Here is a 22,372-nt window from a genome sequence, read left to right as displayed (position 1 = left end):
CCCTTTGTGATAATATACAATCAAGAGTTCCTTACCTTACAAGAATAGGCCTACACACATTTTCAGGTGACATTATTATAATTATTCTTACTATTACTTTTCACTCACAGTGAGAAGACAGATGCCTTTTTATGCTTGTTCTCTCCACAGATAGAAGTCTCTCTGCCCATTATTTTACTGAGAGAACCCCAGTTTTATGTGGTATCTGTGTTTAGCTTCCCCATTTTCTTGAGCCAGAGGATATTTCTTTTCCACCAAATGACTTAATTCACCTAAAATTGGGGTTCCCAGTATTAGCTTTTAACTCCAGGGCAATACAAATGTCAGTGGTCATAGTCATATTACGGTATGACTTCAGTTTCATCTGATTTTTTTCCTGGCCTTTAAAAGTTTACTTATACTTCCTTGAAAGCAAAATAAAATATATCTACTAGACATTTTCCAGCATCCTGGTGCTTTGCAGAGGGCATTATAGAAGACTTAGTTGTCCTAGCCCTTGAGAACAGAAGTCAGCCCTATCACAACATGTGTGAAGTAAGCTAATCAAATCTATTTCATAAAACAAATGTGGGATTTAAGTTTGATGTTGCTTCTAACTGCTTAGCAAAAGGACTGACATAAAACTGTGCTCAACAAGTAGTGGCTACTTCTCTTATTATAGACAGATATTTTCTAAAAAGAAGCATATTGACAAATTAATAAAGCATAATATGTCACTTATTTTCCTAGATTACTTTATAGTCTTCCTTCAAGGAATATTCTTCCATTCTGGCATATGTATGCTAAGGCAGATGTGACACTGAGGGAAAAATTCAAAGTCATAATTACCAGGAAAAATTAATAGGTCTCTCTAGCAGTCTATCATAAACACTACTATTTCAGTAGAATTAACCAATTTTGATTATTTTCTCTTTTAGTATATTTGCTATTTCATGTCAGGCAAAACAACTTACAGTCATCTTTAAAAGTGACTGAAATGGGGGCATTAATAAGCCACGAAACAGGTGAAATAATCACTCATCAAGAGAAGTGGTAAAGGCTTTGGACTTCTAAATGTGTGACTTTAATATTTAAGACTCTAAATTTTATTTTAATTAGTCAGCCCTAATATTTCTAAGGTCATGTTTTAAGTTCTCCTTAAAAATTGGGAAACTAGTTAATTGCCATATTCACTTATTAGCAGAGAGTTTTTATATTTAATGCATGAAAAGGGTCACAGAGATTGGAGGTAGTGTAGCCAAAAGGTCATGTGCCTAGGCTTCAAGTATAAAGAGATGGGTCTAAATGCTCAATCGGTTCTTCCTAGGGCCTTTACTATCCTTTCCATTTCTATAGAATGGGAATATAAAAAACACTATATCGGCCAAGTGCGGGGGCTCACACCTGTAATCCCAGCACTTTGGGAGGCCAAGGCGGGTGGATCACCTGAGGGCAGGTGTTTGAGGCCAGCCTGGCCAACATGGTGAAATTCCATCTCTACTAAAAATACAAAAATTAGCCCAGCATAGTGGCATGTGCCTGTAATCCCAGCTACTTGGGAGGCTGAGGCAGGATAATCGCTTGAACCCGGGAGGCGGAGATTGCAGTGAGCTGAGATAGCACCCTTGTACTCCAGCCTGGGTGACAGGGCAAGACTCCATCTCACAAAAAGAAAAAACAAAAACAAACACCACCCTGTATCATAAGGCTATTGTGAGAACGAAATGAGAAAATGCATGTCTGACATAAAAACAGTACCTGGACCTCTGTAACCAAATACTATTACCAATATTATTATTCATTTTGTTGCATTACTAAAACATCTTCAGCTGCTTGGTTACCCTGTTAGAGAATAAAGCTATTATAATAGTTGTAAAAATTATATGATTTGGTATGTCTTTTGGAGATGTTGCCTGGTTTGCTAACCATCTTTCAAATCGTTACTGTGAGTAGAAAATATACTGCCATATGATTATCAAGAATGAAAGATGCCTTTTGAAGTGATGGAAATAATTTATTACTTATTTGAATGCAAACTCACACTCTGAAATTAGGAATGGGATCTAGTGAATCTCTTTTAAATATTCATAGGCAATAAAAGTCTGGCTGTTTGATTGATTTAACAGGCAATTGAATGTTACCTTAGTTCTGCATAATTGCAGCTATAAGAAACATTAGGTAGGCAATATAAAAACCTCGCAAACCTCTGACATAGGCACTTAATTGATTTTTAAAAATGGGTTAAGGCTCGTCCTCAAATTAAAGGGTACTTTGTTTATTAATAGAAAAACTGGCTGAAGCAGGAGAATCGCTTGAACCCAGGAGGCGGAGGTTGCAGTGAGCCAAGATCGTGCCATTGCACTCCAGCCTGGGCTTCAGAGAGAGACTCTGTCTCAAAAATAAATAAATAAAAATAGAAAATAAAATAAAATAAAAACTGCTTTTCTTTAACCAACCAAAAATCAAGAAAATCATGGCCTAAAACAAATTCAGAATTCTTGATTATAACACATTAATGTACCATTTTGTTTCTTCAGCCCCTCAGATAATGTATCCCAAGGCTCATTCTACTGCATCAAAACACCAGTCTTTCTAACTAGATAGTGGAAATATCCAAAGGATTGATTTAGCTAACAAAATATAGGTGTGTCTTTATTACCTAAGTAGTTTGGAATTGATCAAAGTGCTGAGTAAAGCCTGAGAAATACAAAAGTCCTATTATTACACATTGTTTTAATTTAACAGTGTATCTCTAAGGTCACATCAGTTTATTACATGCTGATACAACAAATTTGAGAAGCATATCATGTTTAACACGATGTGGTTTTCATGAAAGCGGTAAAGACTACATATGCTTTATTTTCATTGTCAAATAACTTCAAATTACTGGCCAAATATGTAATATAAACACAGCTAGGACTGATAATAGTTTCAAATTTATTTATTTTAGATTTATTGTTATTTTAACACTCTGCTTAATTGATCACTGAGGTTGAAGTGGAGAGGTTCTGATTTTATGGCTTAGAGGGTGATAAAAATCCTTTATATCTATCTTAGCATTTTATTTAACTAATGGAGGCATGTGCATTTCATTGTATTTCATATTGTACTATCTGCATTTATTTACCTATCACTGCCCTCAGAGGGATATATACATATACACACACACACATACACATATATATTTATTTATTTATAGATATATTCACATATGTACTATTATGTATATATTTATACCCAAACACACACACACATACACACACACACTTTTTTGAGGGCTGATACTCTAGCATATGATCTAATAAAGATAAAATAATTTATTAAATTTATTGAATAATTTATTGAATATGCACTATGTTCCTGGAACCATAGTAAGTACTTTAAGTGCAGCATTTTATATTTTGTTCACAAAAACAAACCCCATGAAACAGGATGAGGAAATGGAAGTTTAAAAATGTTACTCAAGATCACATAGCCAGTGAATTACAGAGGGATTTGCCAGTTATCAATTTTTTGCCTTTCAACATAATCCTGGTTTTGATATGGGAATATTTCTCCCCTTGTCAGCTGGCATGCTATTAAGTTCTATCAGTAAAGGGTGCTGGAGTGACAATGGGGGAGGTAGAGGTTTGTCTGTTCCAGTGTGCTTTCAATTCTTTTTCAATCCTGTGCCTCTAGGTTGGCCTATGGAATGCCCAGTAAGGCTCACCTCATCCCCCCGCTTTACCCAAAAGACTTCCAGCAACACTATGGGTCGTGTTTGACAAGTTCTATGGGTACCCAACAAGCGAGTTGAGGATGGGTGGCAAATCCATAGGTAGCTTCCTGGAGCCCCACCTCATTTCCTCAAGTTTAGCAGCATCCACTACAGGTAGTTTCCCAACATGTCCAATGAATACACCAGCCAGCTTTCTAGCAAATTCAATGGTTCCCCACCATAGGCTACTTCTCTGTGAATTTTGTCAGCATTCCACTCCAATATTCTCTTCACACTAGCTTCAGCCCACTGGCTATAGACTTGTTCTGGATTGGGTCAATGAAGGAAACTTCTCTGTCATCCCATGGGAGGCAGACACACCCTTTCTAAAGAAGTCCGAATCCAGCCTTGGGTTGAGCTCCTATCGTTCCATATTAGTTCCTTTTTTGGGTACTATTCCTCAGGCTTAGGGTATTCTTTAGAGATCTCTTTTATTCTCTATTAAAATTAATTTCCAGTAAGTAGTTAATACTTAATTCTCTGTTTAAGTGACCGTGTGGTTTCTGTGCCCTGTCTGGACCCTGACTAATACAAGGGGTTTTACTAGACCAAGTTTCAAGTATTTTCTTATTCAAATTTTTATGTTTTAACAACTCAGTCCAGAAAATAAGAGAATAGGTGTTGAACCAAGGTATGCTGCTGAACTGAATTATTTTTTATTTGGGGGAAATGTCAGGTTTTATACCAACAACCTTTGAAATAGAAGGTTATAAGTAGTTTTGTGTTAATAAAGGATTGCAAGATAATTACATTAATAGAGTTAATACCAAGGTAAAATTAGAGACTAAGCTATTCCTAAGGACAGAATAGATGAGTACTGAAAAATGTCAAACATTAAAGCTGGATCTCGGCCAGGTGTGGCCATTCACAGCTGTAGTCCCAGCACTTTGGGAGGCCAAGGCAAGTGGATAGCTTGAACCCAGGAGTTCAAGACCAGCCTGGACAACATGGCAAAACCACATGTCACCAAAAATAAATACAAAAAAAAAATAGCCGGGAGTGGCAGCATGCACCTGTAGTCCCAGCTACTCAGGAGGCTGAGGTGGGAAGATCACCTGAGCCCAGTGAGGTTGAGGCTACAGTGAGCCATGATCATGCCACTGCACTCCAGTCAGAGTGACAGAGCAAGACCCTGTCTCAACAAAAGAGTCTTTTCACAGCTAAGCCAAGGTCAGTTTTACAACGACTTTTAATTTTTTGCCTGAACTGCTCTCTCCTACCTGACACTAATATTCAAATAGAAACAAAAACACATTCCAATTCCATATCAAAACCCACATTGAAATGATCTTCAATTTACTTGCCACATAGCCATATCTATTTGACTCAGATCCAGCAATAGTGCAACAGTGATGAAGGATCAAGAGATTGTTTGGATTTCCCCTTTTCCAATCCCCAATTCCTTATGTTGATTTGGATAAAATATGGATATGCCACCCACCAAATATAGTGGCAGGATTCCAAACTGGAGGCCACTGCCTGTACATTTGCAGATATCTGCCCCACCCTCACCTACTTCTCTTCAGAATTAGAGAAGAGGTTTTCCTACTCAAGATGTTCCCCCTCTTCTATCTGTAGGCATGTCAAAAGGTCCCCGACATTGACTATTCAATGAATCATTAAATAATCAATGGTTTCTTGCATACTCCCCTAGTTACTACCCTCCTTATTCTTTTTCTCTTCATACCTTATTTGTTTTTATGTCTTGCACATTCTAGGAAATCAATAACTTTTCCTTAACTAATCAATGTTTATAAGTTATGAAGGATAGGAAATTTTTATTATCAAACCATAGAACCATATCACACCTGTAGTAGCTGTAACTCAGTAAGTGAAAATAAAACTAAACATTATTATAAAATAGGTTTTCTTCTTAACAAATAATTCATCCTTAGGAGAGAGTATGCAAAACACTGACTAGGAGAAATTTGCTATTTTGTTTTAGTATTGATTTGAAAAATCACACCATGTGTGATGTATGAAAATTTATCTATAAGAAATTTAGTGTTATTTGTGAAGAACAAATAATACAGGGTACTAACAGAATTGCATGTATTATTAGCAAATTACATATGACATAACAAATGTGTGTGGAGTGGAGGGAGAGGGATAAAATGAGAGAGCAAGTGAGAAAGGACACCCACACATACTGGATTATCTTGAACAGGAAAAAGAAGTCTGTGGTCAGAGTATGTAGACCCAAGAAGGTTACTATCCTTGGTATGTCTCAGTTGCCTTTTTAAAATCCTAACTTATAATGTTTTTGTGAAATCACATGATATAATACACATGTAAAGAATTTACCCAGTGTCTGGCCTTGGACTGTCTCTGAAACCTGAAAGCTAATATTTAAAGTATTGCTCATTTTATCTGAGAGGCCTGTATCTGCTATACATTAATGCAAACTAGATTAAGGAGATTTTTCACTTATTTTCATACCTCTTCATGTAGTTCCCTCCAACGAGAATTAAATGTCTCAAGTTCCTCATTGATCAGCTCATCCATTACTCCACCATCTGTTAGGGTCTGTGCCAATATGCGAATCTGATTTGGGTTATCCTCTGAATGCTGCATCAAATTTTCAAGTGACTGAAACACATTTGCAATAATTACTATTTCTCTTTTCTTCCTAAATACATTGAATTATCACACAATGCTCAGTATCTTCTGATTTACATATAATTAAGTCATAATCAATCTAAAGCAAATTTTAATTAGGATTAAAAACACCAAGGAGCATTTTTGCTTCAAAAAATAGGATGTCATTCTACAGGAATCTTCATGGGATTATGACAGTGTTGTGGACTGAGAACTTAAAACTTGATTCACAACCACCTTTTTCCTTGATGTCCCCTAACTCTAAAACCTGAAGAGGTAAAACACTAAATTTCTCACCTTCTTTGATAGCTAGTGGTGTCCAAGTGACACAATTTTGAAAAGGAATACTCTCTCAAGAAGAATCCTTTTGCCCTTCCTACTTTTTTGCACATGCATGGCCTGGAGGTGTAACAATCATCTTTGCACAGAGAGGCTATGACTCTGAGTGTGAGGTCCTTCACGCTCAGGAATAGAGAGCAGAAAGAGAGTGCCTACTCGCCTCATAATATGGCTGAACCATCCTCATCCCTGGGTAACTTCCCTTCACTATTCTTTTTGTGGTGAGAAAAGATTATTTTGTGAGCTTAAGCCATTGTCTGATTTTCTGTTATGTATATCCCAATAATACCCATCTCCTATACTGCTGAAAATTAACAAAGTTGCCTGGCTAGATAATATGATGAAAGTGAATCTCAGTGTCAAATGCAGGCATGCTGGAAAACAAGGGATTCAATTTCATCTTACTGGACCTCAAACATATCTGTAGAATAAGCGATGGGCATATGTTTTAACACATTTATTAAATATTCTGTTTTCCTTGTTTTAAAGAAATGAAAATGTTCCAACACATATTTATAATTTTTCCTGTTTATGCATTTTTCTTGAATTTTGAGCAACCTCAATATATTTTCCTATTAAGTTTCAAGAAAATAAAAATATAGAGACTTCCTAAATACATTTATATTTAAAACATCACCATAACCTGTAAAATACTTAAAAAGCCATCAAATTTTTGAGCAGAACAATGAAATTGTTAATAATTTTCCTTATAATTTGTATTCCTTACTATTTTTAACAAATCTTAATTTTGTAAATATTTATTTGCAAAATGGATGTAAATAATTTTAATGGATACTTTATTTTATAAGATGTAACGAAGTATATACCTTGCTAAATTTTTTTAAAGGTGGATAAAAAGCAACAAAGCAAAATTAAGGGATCAGTTATAAATATCTTGAGTTGCAAGAAAACCTAGAAGTCGTGCAGTTTTTCTATCCTTGATTCATGGTGATCTAGCCCTTTTCACTCAAAATGTCCTCCTGGATGAGCATCAGCAACACTACCAAAGAACCAATTTTATGTATGTGTTTGTTTATTTTTTCACTGTGAAATCTCCTTTATTGGCTCCATTATCTGAATTAGGAACAATCAGAAATTATGACCACAAGATAGGAATAAAAGATAAGAGCACTTGCAATCCTCCTCCTCCCTGCTTGTCTGTGTTGTGGGCATTGTGAGAGCCTTACCTAAAATAGTAAATAGTAATGGTAAGGTTTTTTTTCCCCCATCTTTTCTAAATACTCTTATGGCTTCAAATTTTCTCTTTCCTTAACATTCATTTTTGAACATGCCCTAGTTTTTCAGTGCATCACTTAAACTGTGATATCAAGAATTCAGCATGATGCTCCATGTACAATTTGACAACTTCATAGGATAACAACATCATCATATCTTCTGTTCTGGCCACTGTCCTTTTATTAATGTGCTGTAAGTTTACTGCATCTTTTCTAGAACATGTAACACATTGTTGATTCACAAGAAATGTTTGGTCAATTAACTTCTCTGAATACGACAAATTTATAGTCATGATTAGTCAAATAGGGCCAAAATTAAAGCCCACTGAAGACCTCATTTATTGTACTTTAATACCTTTGCAGGTTTTATAATTTTCTTTTGAGAATTAGGAAGTTGAATAAAATGATCCATAGGTGTCTGCTCTGATGTCCTAGGATTACAATTCTATTCTGTCTAAAGAAATATTTTATATTTTCTTCACATCTTGAATAACTTATGCTCCTTTTTTTATAGATTTACACAGGGGCTATACTACTTATAGCTTTATGTACATATACTATTCTAAAACAACATGTTCATTACATATAGATAAGTCGAAAGTACACTAAAATGCATAGAGCTTGAATGACTCAATGTCAGAAGTTAAAATAAGTCAAAGTTTATAAATGCAAACTCATTTAAAATTTAATTATTAAAAGTCTCCAAAGTAAAACTTAAAAGTGTAGTTACATTTTATGAATATTTTAAAGATATATTTCCAATATTAAAGCATATCCATTTAATAACTCAAAACATTCTGTAAGGTGTAAATTTGTGATTTTAAGTAAGTATAAAATAAGTTCCAATTCAATACATGCAGCTTTTAAACTGGAAATAATGTTTCATATTATCATCCTGATTAGCCCTAAAGCAGTGATATTGTTTATTCACACTGTCTTTGCAGGTTTGTGGTAGATTTAATTAGGTAAAGTATCTATGTAGAACTTAGTGATATAATAAAGGCAAATTTTCTCTGTAAGAGGTTATTTAAACCCTTTGCAAAATCTTGTGACCTAGAAGGTTCTTAGGGGGAACAAAGGCTTTGTCCAAAGTACCAATGCTGAGTGATAACACAGTAATTATACTCTCTTGGGTTGTTTTCTTTGGATTTGTCTTTTATTTGGTACTTGACCTCTTTTAATAATGCATATAAATTATCATTATTTGGTTTAATTTACAACTTACATGTAGCACCTCAGAGATTTCCTCAGCTCCGCCAGGAATGTTTTCAGTGGTTTTAAGTTTAAATTCAACTTCATTTAGCCACTTATTTGCTTTCTCCAAGTATGACAATAATTCATGCCAACATGCCCAAACTTCCTGAGAAAGAAATATATATCACAGATTAAATATTATGGTAGAAAAGTAAATGCGAAACGTTGCCATTTCATTTTTTAAAACTTCTGAAAACAAAACACTTTATATTTTTCACCTTTACTTTGTAGCAGATAATTTAAAATGCAGCTAGTCATTTTGATCATCTAATACCTCTATAATTAAAAGTCATTAAGAAAACATTTTATTACATGAAGAATGGACGAATTCAAAATACAGTAATTTACTTTTTAAAACAAAAATATGCACCAACATTGCAGTCTGGGAAATAGAAAAATAAAAGCATATGTAAAAGCATATATGTAAATCTAACTCCCTCACACATCACTGTTACCAGTATTCTGTGACCTCCTCTGAAATTTAACATATATAATTTGATAGTTAAAATTTAAATGAGTTTAACTATAGCACTCTTTTCACTAAACACTATATCATACAATTTTCTCTATTACTAAGAAGACATATTTTTAATGAAAATCTAAGACTTCATTAAAGTGGCTCTTAGTTTAGCAATATACATTTATTAGACTACTTTTAGTTTTGTTTGCTATTATAAATTTATGGTAAACATCATCATGAATATGGACTATTTTTCCACTTTCTTATTATTTCCTTGAGGTATGTTATCAGAAATATTAGTACTAATTCAAAGGCTTGATTATTTTAAATGGCCATTGATTTGTATTATGAAACTGATTTATATACAGAAGTACTCATAAAAAAGCAGAACTTGAAAATTTCTACAAGAAAATATAGAATAAAATATCTCTGACTTTGGCATAGAGAAGAGTATCTTAAGTAAGACATCTTGTAAAAAAACTGACCATAAAAGAGATGAATACATTTGACTACATTAAAATTAGAACCTTCTATTCATCAAAGGACACCATCAAGTAATTGAAAAACAGCTTCAAACTCAAAGAAAACAATTGCAACATTTGTAACACATAAGAATATGAAAAATAATCCCAGTAAGTCAAATAAAAGATGAATAACCCAATCGATAATGAAAAGAAGACCTGAACCAAAATCTTAAAGAGAAATATGTATATACAATAAACATGAAGATATGTTCAACCTCATCAGTAATCAAGGACATGTAGGCCAGGATTACAATGAGATACCATGTTGATTGACACAAATGAGAAGTTTGACAATTCCATGTGTGACAGAAGATATACATCAACAAAAATTTGTATTTACTGTTGGTGGATGTGTGTACTGGAATGACCATTTCGGAAAACAATTTGTTATTCTAAGTAAGGTGAACATTCATATACCCATCAAGACAACAACTCCACTTTTTGATATACGTATCCTCAGAGAAACTTTTTACCATGGATAACAAGACTGTTACAACAATGATCATTTCAGCACTTTTTCTAGTAATCAAAAAAAAAAAAAAAAAGGAAATAATGTCCACTGCAAGGAGAATGGAAAAATACACTATTATCTTTTAACAAGGAATACAGATATGACAATGAAAAACTTAATCAAAAAGAACCATAAGAATGAATCTCAGACACAAATATGTTGGGTGAAAAGCCCAAGTCCTAAAAAAAACTATGTTATAGTTTACCATTACTGTAATAATGAAATTAAGCACAATTGTTTTTTCATTCATATGTGTGTGGATTTTTTTAAACAAAGGAATAACAAAGGGAGCTGTCTACATGGTGATTATGTCTATTGGGGAAAAGATAGAATAATGCAAGAGAGGGTAAGAATATAAAAATGGTCATATTCTGTGAGCTTTGTAATTGTAACTACTGGACGAACCTATTAAGTACAGTAAGTACAATGGAGCAATCATCAACACTTACCACCATCTGCCCCCGCCTCACTAACTACCACCAAAACTAAAGGCTTGAAAGGAAGATTTATTTTAGGAGGATCTAAACAATTAATCAAATTTCCCCAAGTTCTCTTTGTTCATAGCCCTCAAAACGACAGAGTATTAGATCTCTATCTGATGAAAAGTATCAGTCTCACCCGCCTGGCAAATGTACCAACCTTTTATACTTGCTTGGTATCTTACGTACAGTTTATTGCAAAAAGTGAAATTAAGTATTTTGCTTTAAAAGGTGATAGAAATCTTAAATCTGGGTCATTTCCAGCTCCTGCTGGACTACAGGCTGTCTTCATTCTGGGCAAAGATCCCAGTGGGAAAATATAAATATCTTCTTAAATACCTGAGGGTACCTTAGAGCTTTGAAGACAAGAAGGCATGATTGGTAATGTGTCTTATTAACTTTGGTGCAGATTGAGGTAATGAACTACCTTGCTGATTTAACCGTCAGAATGGACGGCCTCTTCTGTCCTCAATGCATCTGAAGGACACAGCTGGAGAGGCTGAATGTACCAGCTTTACAGGTCACCTTTGCAAAATAAAATATAGTCTTGAAGCCCGAATTGGAGCTAAAAGCCACTTAGAATAACTGCTAAGCTTAACAGTTTGGAACTTAAAATTACTTTGAAATCACAGAATTCAAAGTGGTTTTGAAGGAAAGTACAAATAAAAAAGTAAAGTTCTGTTCAAAATAGTAGATGGAGCTGATGAGGTAACCCCCCAATGTATCCTATTTCAGTTATATCAAAATGCATGTTAAAAATATAAAGGAAACATTTTTAATTCATAGCTGATCTGTAACACATGTATATAAAACCTCAGGTGTCAGAAAAAGAAAAAGAGGGAAATGAAAGTAGAGAGTAGAAAATCAAGCTTATAAAAATACTGGCATATCAGAACAGGGTATATGCCATCAAAGCTAGGGCATTTAACACTAACTCGAGATGGGAAATGAGGCATGCCAGGGAGATTGGAAAGAATGAAGCAGTGTGCCACCTATCCTGTAAAGAAGTAGTAGAACTGCTTGCTGCAGAGATGAGTTCAATTCCTGGATATCCTTGTTAACTTTCTGTCTCGTTGATCTGTCTAATGTTGACAGTGGAGTGTTGAAGTCTCCCATTATTATCGTATGGGAGTCTAAGCCTCTCTGTAGGTCTCTAAGGACTTGCTTCATGAATCTGGGTGCTCCAGTATTGGGTGCATATATATTTAGGATAGTTAGCTCTTCCTGTTGAATTGATCCCTTTACCATTATGTAATGGCCTTCTTTGTCTCTTTTGATCTTTGATGGTTTAAAGTCTGTTTTATCAGAGACTAGTATTGCAACCCCTGCTTTTTTTTGTTCTCCATTTGCTTGTAAAAAGAAAAAAAAATGAGGTCTGTTATCAAATAAATATGGGAAATAAAGAAATGTATTAAATAAATTTAAACAGACAAAATACTAATCACCATTGCCAGTCTCAACAGAAGGTAGCATTTTCTAAGCGTATTTGATCAGGGCATCCTGATTTGCAAAGTATGTTGAAAATCTAATGCTCTGCCAACAGACAGCGGGAAATGTTATCTTTAGGGGATTTAGAAGGAGAAGTTGCTGTAAGCTAAAGGGGTCAAAAAGGCTTCATACAAGAATTACTATCTACACTGGGCCCAGAAAGATATATAGGATTAAAACATCATAAGGAGATGAGGTATTAGTGAAAAGGCCATTCCAGTCACGAAGACAAAGGAAAAATATACCTCCAACAAAATGAAAATAATGAGTGATTCAAATTACATGGGACATAAGAAGCATGAAAATTGAGTTGCAGAAAAGATTTAGCAAGGATGCTAAACTTTCATAAAGTAGGTTTTGGTGTACCAAAAACCTTGGGAGTTTCATTGGTAGTAAATGGACAAGATAACCATATATCTGTGTTCACTCAGGACTTTACAAGTTTACATATGTTGATCAGAGTTAAATCCAGTATGGCAACTGTGCAAATCAAAAGACTGCAGTTTGGATAATTATATACTAACTTGGTAATTTTTCAAGTTCTTATCTTTCAGACGTAGATAATAAATATGTACAAATTAAAAAAAAAAAAAAAAAGAAGAAGTAGTAGAACATGCCTAGCCATTGGAATATCGTGATTTATCAAAGAAGCCATTTTGGGGGGATTTTTGGCTGAAAAATAAAGATCCACCCATAACAAATGGAAACTTAACCTTGTATCACACATGAGGGCAGAGCATAAATTCTCTACAATCCTGGTGGCAACACTACAAAAACTCAACAGCTCAGAGCAAAAAAAAAGAAAAGAAAAAAAAAGTTCTAGTAAAGGCAATTCGTACTATAGATGAGCTTGCAAACAAACAAACAAACAAACAAACAAACAAACCTTACAAGCCACATGGGGAAATTCACTTCCATTAGAGGGAGTCATTAGTTGTAACAAATATGGTAGAATCCATACCTTATGACATGAAGATAACAGAACAATTTGAGAATTGTACAATAAATATTCTTAGAGTCATGGTGTATGTTTCCCATAGAGTTTACTTACTTGAGATTGGCAACTGGAATTCACATCTAAGAAATAAAAGGGCTTGGTTGCCTATATTTCATTTTGGTAGACCATCTCTTTCTTGTTTGCACAAGCCCTAGTTTAAACAGAGAGGGCTGATGGGGAGGACATTTGAGGGAGGTGAGGAGAAGAGAGTTTGAATAGTTAGGCAATTCTTCTTTCTCAGCCTTTTATGGGGATAGATAGCGTAAATTCATCTGAATCATTTTATTTACAGGATCTAAAACAAAACCACTCATCTACTGGGTGGAAGGGGTGGTTGGTATGCATTTCCTGTTAAGCTGTTGGTATGGCCAAGAAGGAATCAAAAACAACTCTTTCAAATTTCTCATTCCTGAAAGGTATGGAGTATGGGTACCTCCAGTGCCCACAGGCTCTGAGTTGAGATATGGTAGGTAAATTAGACTTCAGGGCATCACTAAAGCATTGGTAAAAAAGATATAATATTCAAGAGCATTTTGTTTAAAGCAGTTGACAAGTGTCACCTTGAAATTCTTGTTAAACACTACGAGGTACTATAAATGCCTAAGATATCTTTTTTTGGGGGGTTCAAAGCTCATAAGAATAAGGCCCATTTGGATCCTCAACAGAATAAATCAAGTCTATAGAGGATGATCCAGGTTAGTGGTGATAACATATAGAAAAGGGACAACAGACTAGGAATTACAGATGTGTGTGGGTTTTAACAAAAGGGAACAGCAATTGTGGGCAGCCAAAATAAGGACATTCACATGAAGAGAGTATTTTTCCCTCTTCATCTTCCCTTATATCAACAGTAGATCCATATCCAGAAACTAGGTTGGAGGAGGACCCCGTGAGACTATTTATTCTCATTCCTGCCTCTGTATAAATTGCTGAAGCAACAGATTAATCTAAACTTGTGATACATTTGAATACGTTATGATACATAATTTAAATTAAATTTTAATAACTAAAAGTGAATAAAAAGTAATGAGATCAGAAAGAAATATTGTTTAAGCAGCCAACTACCAGGCAGAAAGTGAAATTTGACAGAGTTAGGTGTAGTTATTGAAAAAATAAGACTGTTTCATGTTTATTACTCATTAAGTTGAAACGTCTCAAACAGATAGTATCTGTTTAAGTTGTTTAAAGGAATACATAGAATTAACTACACAAAAGAAGAAAGCCATAACAAAGAACATATTTGTGAAACAACTCAATAAAATACTGACAAATGGAAAATATGTTTTTTAAAAAATATACACATACATAAATATAGATAGATAAATATATATACAGATAAAGATGAGAATATTTCTCTATTGAAGGATAAATTATGCCATAGGCAGCTGAAGAGAGAATTTGAGAGTTGGAAGACAGATTTTAGAAAACTATCCAAAACTGAGCAGATAGAGATAAGAATATAGATAATATTAAAGGGAAACCAGTAACTGGAATATAGGAAGGGGATACTCTTAATAGCTATAAGAAAGTTTTCCCTTAGGAAGGAATGAAGAGATTGGGAAAAAGAAAATCTTCACAAAGATAATGCAGAACCACTAAAGAAACAATGCATCTGTTCTAGTTAACACACCAAGTGACAAAGTATAAATGAAAGCAAATTTACACATAGACAAAGTTGAATGAAACTATAGAAGACAAAATAGGGTGAAACTGCAGAGCATATACAACAAAGAGAAAATTTAAAGGTACCAGAGAAAATGATAAAGAAACAATAACTTGACAGATTTCTTAAAGGGAAAATATTTCAGAAGAAAAATAGTATTTTCAGTGTTGTTACAAAAAAAAAAAAAAAAAAAAAAAACCTCTCCTCACATAATTACCTGCTCAACTACATCATTATGCAATACTCTGGGCAAAATAAAGTCATTTTCAATATGAAAAATCTGAACATATTTGCTACTCACACTCAAGGAAAGAGCAAGAAAGAAACTGAACACAGAAGCAAAGGGAAGAACAAAAGGCAAAACTGGTCACAAAAATTGGGAAAATAGCATCGGTAAATCTAAATAAATATATGAAATAGTTAAAACAATATCAGCAGCAACAGCAATTATATGGACTAATTTGGGGGAAATAAGGTGAAAATGAAATACGAGGCAACAACAATGTGGAAAATGGAAGAGGTAGGTTCAGAGTTAAACCATGCTAATGTTTCCACCATATTATTGTTAGAGAGGTATAGAGAAATATTTATAAGATAAAATAAAGTATATATTCCAAACCAGTGGAAAAGGAATAAAATGGAACTAAATAATTTGATAACTTCAATACGAATAGGGAATGTTAGAAATGTCATTATAGATGAGAAGGAAATGGAAAAATAATCCAATAATTGGTCTTGAAAATTGTGTTATTAATATAAAAACTTAAAAAAAACCCTTTGGAAAATATACTTCAATATAAATTTCTAATGAATCACAGAGTATCATTTAAATGAACAACATGAATAATAGGGAACAATGATGCTTATTTAAGGACATTAAGAACATAAGAAAGTAATAGTAGGTGTTTTATTTAAATATTGACAGAAAGCATTTCCTGGGTACAAAAAATCCCTCCCTACTGTAACATGTTAGTGAATTAATTGAGTTTTTCTTGAGACATGTACAGTGCCATCACACCCTTTCCTTTCCCATTCTTTGTTATATTTTATATAGCACTCACATAACACTAATACATGAGATACATCTTTATATACTCAGAAACTATGATATTTCCTGACATATAGAAGCCACTTTTCAAGAGTCTGAGGAGTGAATTGAATTTAAAAGAAAAGAATAGGGAAAAGTAAAGAAGAGTTTAGAACTGACAATGGAGAAACTCAGATCACATTTTACAATTAGAAAATGATAATACTGTATTGGGAATATATGGGGTACTTTAGCAACAAATACATTTTAAAATATTTTTAAAGGTGTACTTTATTAATGATCTGAATTGTGTCTGTCTTTAAATCTCAAACACTCAACAGATGAAGCAAACTAAATAATGTTTTTCAAAAGTAAAGGGGTACCTGAACACCTTATTAACTATATTCACAAAAATAACTCAGTCTGTGTGAAGGAAGGGGGATTAAAGTTCAACTCATATGCAATGTCTGGCAGCATCAGCATTTGTAGTGGATAAAGTTTTGTGCCCCTTGGTGCAGTATTTTCATAAGAAAGGTCATAGCTTATTTTTGATGCAATTACATGGCAATCATTTGAGGCACCTGCTTTATCTAAATTCAGATAAGCATAATCTAGACAGTAAGGTATCCATAAAAGTTAAAGCAGAACTTGTGATAATAAATAAACATAATGCAAAACATCAAAAAATATAGAGCTGGTTAGGTAACATGTCTAACAAAGAACTCTATGGGGCACAGACATTACTAAAGACAGTTATAGTAAAAAATATACTTCTCTACAGAATGCTTTTCCTCTAAGATACTTAAATAAGTTTATGCACATACAAATATAGGAAAAAATAAAGATCATTGTCTATAAATCTGGAGAAAATGTATTTATAGGATTTTATGACCTAATAATAATAGAAATGAGAATTAGAAGCATAGCTACTCACATATATTGAGTACTGGGCTAAGTACTTTAAAGGGAATAGCTCATTTAATTTTCTCAACTTATGAATTATGTATTATGTCCATTTTACAGACTGGAAACAGGTTTATACAAGTTAAGCAAATGGCCCAAAGTCATACAACTTATAAGTGCCTGCATGAGGAATTCAGGCCAAAGTTGTTTTACGCTAGAATCCATGTTCTTAACCACTATGCCTCCTATATGACCATGTATTGACATATAATTGATAAAGACAAAGAAAAGCAACTGACTTCCAAAGTCTTGCATTTCCCATTCAGCCTAGTGCAGAGCCACTGGTAGTTGGTAGTTAGAGTCTCAAGTTCCTTTTTTAAGGCCTCTTGTGCTACAGGTGGAGCTTGAGCTATGACACTATTTACAGACTCAGTAAGGAGTTTCACTTTCGCTTCTTTTTGTTGGGCCTCTTCTTTAGCTCTCTGAAAAGTAAATAATGCTCTGTTAATAGCAAGAAAATAACTTTACATCCAAAATGCATTTATATGTATCATATAATTTCTTCCTCACAACATCCCAGTTAGAATGAGATTTACAAAAATAAATCTCATATGGACTCCAGTCTCTTCCATAAAGTTTTTAGTTGAAATTGGAAAGTTAAAGAAATAAGTTTTTATGAACATACAACAGATCTTTAACAAGAATAGACTGAAAAGTAGTCTTCATGGGGGTATGCATTTGTGGTCAAATATATACACATCGATATAAATACAATTGTTTGGAAAAGGCAAAAAGCAAATATTTCGATATTAACTAGGCTAAAAATTATCTGGCAGTCTAGAATCAAAATCACTTATAAATTACTTGGATGAACAATATTGAAACCATCACAAATATCATTTAAGTCAAAGGATACTTAACATAGAAAGGTCCCCTTAATGCTATATTTAGGAACATATTTTGATAAAAGAAACTTTTGTTCAAGAATTGAAAACACATGAGAGAAAGAGAAATCCAAAAGGAGCCCCTGATATCAGAAGCTGGCCTGATACCCAGCTATGCCTTGGTCTTCTCCAGTGGAAAATATACTGTTTCACAGAATTTCCACATTGGAAAATGCCACTTTGTTACCATAATGGATCAAGACCACGACAAGATCATTCCATAATCATGTCTGAATCCAGACAAAAACATCAACATTAATATGAATGAATGCTGCTTCTTTATCAATTACAACTTTAGCCTCATTCTGGTCTTCTCTCCTTCTGGACAAGATACCATACTCATAGAGCTATACCCACACACTAATGACAAACAATCCAAAGTAAAGCTTTTAAATCCTCCTTCAAATCCCCTAACACAAGCACAACTCCTACAAAGTTTTTTGTTTTTTGGTTTTTTTTCATCCTCACATACCCCCTGGCCTCCATGTTGTGTATTCTCCCTCACTGCAAAAAGTAATGAACCCAACTTGTTCAGCTACAAGAGAGTTGGTGGTGGTCTTTGGTTGGGAGACATTTACACTCCTTAACTTCAAATGTGTACATGTATTTTAGAAACATACACACATACACACTGTATCTTTAGTCTGTGTTCCTCCAGGAGTCAAACTTGACATTAGCTTTCAAATGTAAGTAGTTTATATACATGTTCCACGTGAAAGAAGTTCTGGCAGCCGAATGGGGAATTGAGACAAGAAAGATAAGAGAGATCCATATGGGCATACTTATTAATCACTGTTAATGACTGGAGTTTAATCCTGTTAGAAAGTCCTGAGAAATATAAGCCTGCGGGTTATCCCATTCAGGGGTGCAGGAATTGGGGTATTATTTCTGTATCATCTTCCCTAATGGTTAAAGGTTGTTGGGGAAATGTTAATTTCCCAGTACTTGCAGCCTACCACACAAGTGCAAAAGTGGGATTCAGTGGTCACAGAAAGCCCTCGAGTAAACAAACACAGGTTCTATAATGCAGAAGTTGGGCCTGCATACAATGCAGTGGTCAAGGTAAGGGCTTATGGGCAGGTTATGGGTAAGGTCAGCTATAAAATGCCTTTGTATGTGTCAACATAATCACCTTACTCCTTTGGATTTAGCCCTACAATTCCTTGAAATTGTGCATTATGTCAGAAAATGCAAATTGTTTTGCCTAAAGAATGTTTACCTTCACCGATTTTAATTGATTGAAATCTTTAGTTTAATATTCTAAATAAACCAGCTTTTTGGCATCACTGAGGATAGAGTTTGTTTTCACACAAATTGTATTTTGACTTTAGTAATTACAGTATAATCAACAAGTTTGATTACCATTCAGCATTTAATATGTGCTACCGTGTTCTGTGCCAGCCATGTGATAAGTGCTACCTCATTAGATCTTTAACCAAACCTTCTCAGATGTGTTTTGTTATCTCTATATTGGACATCAGAAAACTGAGGTTCAGAGAGTTTAAGGAAATCATCCTCAGAGTTACATCCTTTCTTTCTCATAGTTTCTGTTAAGCTGGTGTCAAATGTTCCATGAGCTGAGGAAGGAGCATGTTGTAGTCAGTCTAATGAATAAAATTACAATTTATCCTCATTATAAATAACCCAAGCAATTATATAAAAATGTAGAATGAAGAACACTTCTTTCCATGGTTTTTAGGCTTCATATATTCTTGTTTAATAAGAGGCTGAGATCTTGGGAAAGGTTCGGAGAAGGAAGAGCAAAATGTATTAACCCAGGTACATATGAGGAAAGGAGATGATGATGAATTTCTCTACAAGGAGAAAAGGTAGAAAGTTAAATGACTGGTACAGTTTCGACACAAATCCTCATAAAAACGGTGGCTCTTGTTTCTTTCCATGAATCTAACTATGATATGCTCTGCCGTCTTTCATTGCTAGTATTTCACACCAGTGCTTCTTAAAGTCAGCGTCCTTGGAATCACTCTAGAACTTGTTCCGTGGCATCAACTGAAACTTGTTAAAAATGGAAAACTTCAGGCCTTACCCCAGACTCACTGAATCAGAAATTCTGGGGTCAGGGCCCAGCACTCTGTGTATTAAACAAGTCTTCCAGGTGATTTTGCTGTCCATTCAGGTGCAGGAATCACTGCTGAAATGATTATACAAATGTATTTGTGTATTTACTATTCTCACTTTATGTGCAAGTTCTGGCAAGCACTAGTACTAGAGTTGTGATAGTATAAAAATTTAAAAATATAAAAACAGTTAATACATTTCCAGATTGTTTTTCAAAGGGTTTTAGTATAAAGTTTTAGCATATAGTCATTGCTGATCTCCATAAAAGTTTTAAAGTCAGAGGTTGTTTATCATACACTGCCCTGGGTTCTTTTATGTCAAAAAAAGTTTTCCTTTCAGGGGAAAAATAAGTTATCAAAACAGCACTTTCATTTTCAAGTAAAATATAGGAAAGAACATAAACAGAAGGAGGTCTCTATTTCTTCTTTGAGTATCAGGGAGAGATGTCAAAGTAGGTCTGTTAGTACCTTCTTACAATAAAGAAAAATTAGCTATCAAATGAGCACAGGTGGAAGTCTGGACAAGGTACTATTGCTAACCTCCAGGTAGTGAAGTTGACATAAAGAGACTGTCTTGAGTAGCAGGCTGGAAAATCAAGAAATGAAATCTTCCTGCCAACTCTTTCAATGGTTGTTGCCAGAGGCTTCCAGAGTTTACCTCTTTTTACTATGACCCCCATACTAAACCAATTTTGTAGCTAGGCCAATTATGAAAACATGTCAATGAATGTAGACAAACTTGTTGGAACACTCATTTCAAGGATGGTTTTCAAATATTAAAAATTTGAGACAGTTTCCTCTAGAGCACAGAAAATTAAGAGAGATCTGACTGGGTTGTTGGTGAGATAGGCAAATTGCTCATAGGGAGAGGGAAGAGGGCCAGAAGAGAGACTAAACTAAAGGAACCCAAGGAGAATCAGAGCAGCTGAACACAAATGACTATATAATCTACTTAGGGATCTGAGGTAGTGGCCATACATAAATAGATACAGTGAAAACAGACAATAAAGAAATTGAGATACAAGAGGAAAGGTCGTATGAGTGACACACAATTCAAAGGAAAGGAAAGGAAAAAGGAGAAAGGAGAAAGGAAAGTAAAGGATGAGATGAAATACAATAAAATACCTTCAATCCTGTGGGCTCTATCGCAAATAAAGTCTGTGACTATGGCTACATTATTTGACCTATCTGGGAATTACAGTTTTCTGATAAGTACAGAGAGAAGTGTGAATTACACTACTTTCAAAGTACCTTCTAGCTCTCACATTCTGATAAAGTTTTCCTCATGGTGACCTCCCCAAAGTCAAATTTTAAATTATTTTGGTCTCTCTTTTGAAATACTCCAATGGTTTTTCTATTCCATTTAGAATAACAACTGTAATATTCTAACAAAACTCGTTTGTTAACAGATATCTGCCTACCTCATAAGACTTATCTGAGATGTTATCCCGTTTTCCTTCCTTCAGGCAGACAGACTTCTTTCTCTCCCCAATTAGCCTCAAGGTCTTTGCAGAAGCTATGCTCTCTGATTACAATGTGCTTCCATTAAGATTTTTTTAAATGCTCTTTTCCTTAGAATTCATTTCTCTCGTATTACATACAATTCTTCATAAAATCTCTACAAGTCAAGTTTTGCAAAAATAGCATCCTACCACCCTCAACTCCTGCCTGAACATTGTTCATTCTTGATCTCAAAATCCAGATTTACTTTTAGGCAAATTATCATCACCTCAAACGATTTCATTTATTTTTCCAATTATTGCCTGCTCCTCACCACACGCTAGAACACTAGAATGTAAATTCCAAGGCAGTGGTCTTGCTCACCACCCTCTATATTCAGTATCTAGAGGGTGTTTGGCACATAGTAAGAACGCAGTAAGTTTTAGTTGATGAATACGTTATTGCTAGATTAATTTTGTTTTTTTCATACTCTAGAAATGATTACTATTTGTACAAATGTTTTCTTCATTATAGTTTTTTATAGATACATAATATTTATACATATTTATGGAGTATATTAGATACTTTCAACATTTGACTAAAGTCATATGATAGATTTGGTATTTAAACATCTGAGTTTTCATGTGAATTACTTTCCACAATTAACTATAATAAATATTTCTGAATTACTATATA

The 22,372-nt window shown here is 34.2% G+C and overlaps 1 protein-coding gene across 13 annotated transcripts in view; it reads right to left on the bottom strand.

Annotated features, from left to right (window-relative positions):
• Positions 1–22,372, bottom strand: part of LOC105490348 (dystrophin) — a 2,266,916-nt gene that overhangs the window by 1,349,369 nt on the left and 895,175 nt on the right. For all 13 annotated transcript variants that reach the window (XM_071089080.1, XM_071089088.1, XM_071089087.1 and 10 more), the window contains 3 exons: positions 17,514–17,696; positions 9,134–9,268; positions 6,176–6,325 (listed from right to left, as the gene is read on the bottom strand). In XM_071089080.1, the coding sequence (XP_070945181.1) occupies positions 6,176–6,325; positions 9,134–9,268; positions 17,514–17,696 (468 nt within the window). The remainder of the gene's footprint in view (positions 1–6,175; positions 6,326–9,133; positions 9,269–17,513; positions 17,697–22,372) is intronic.

This window comes from Macaca nemestrina, chromosome X (genome assembly GCF_043159975.1).
Source record: "Macaca nemestrina isolate mMacNem1 chromosome X, mMacNem.hap1, whole genome shotgun sequence".
Classification (NCBI taxonomy): Eukaryota; Metazoa; Chordata; class Mammalia; order Primates; family Cercopithecidae; genus Macaca; species Macaca nemestrina.
The sequence above is the reverse complement of the archived record's forward strand: the minus strand, read 5'-3'. Positions and strand labels throughout refer to the sequence as shown.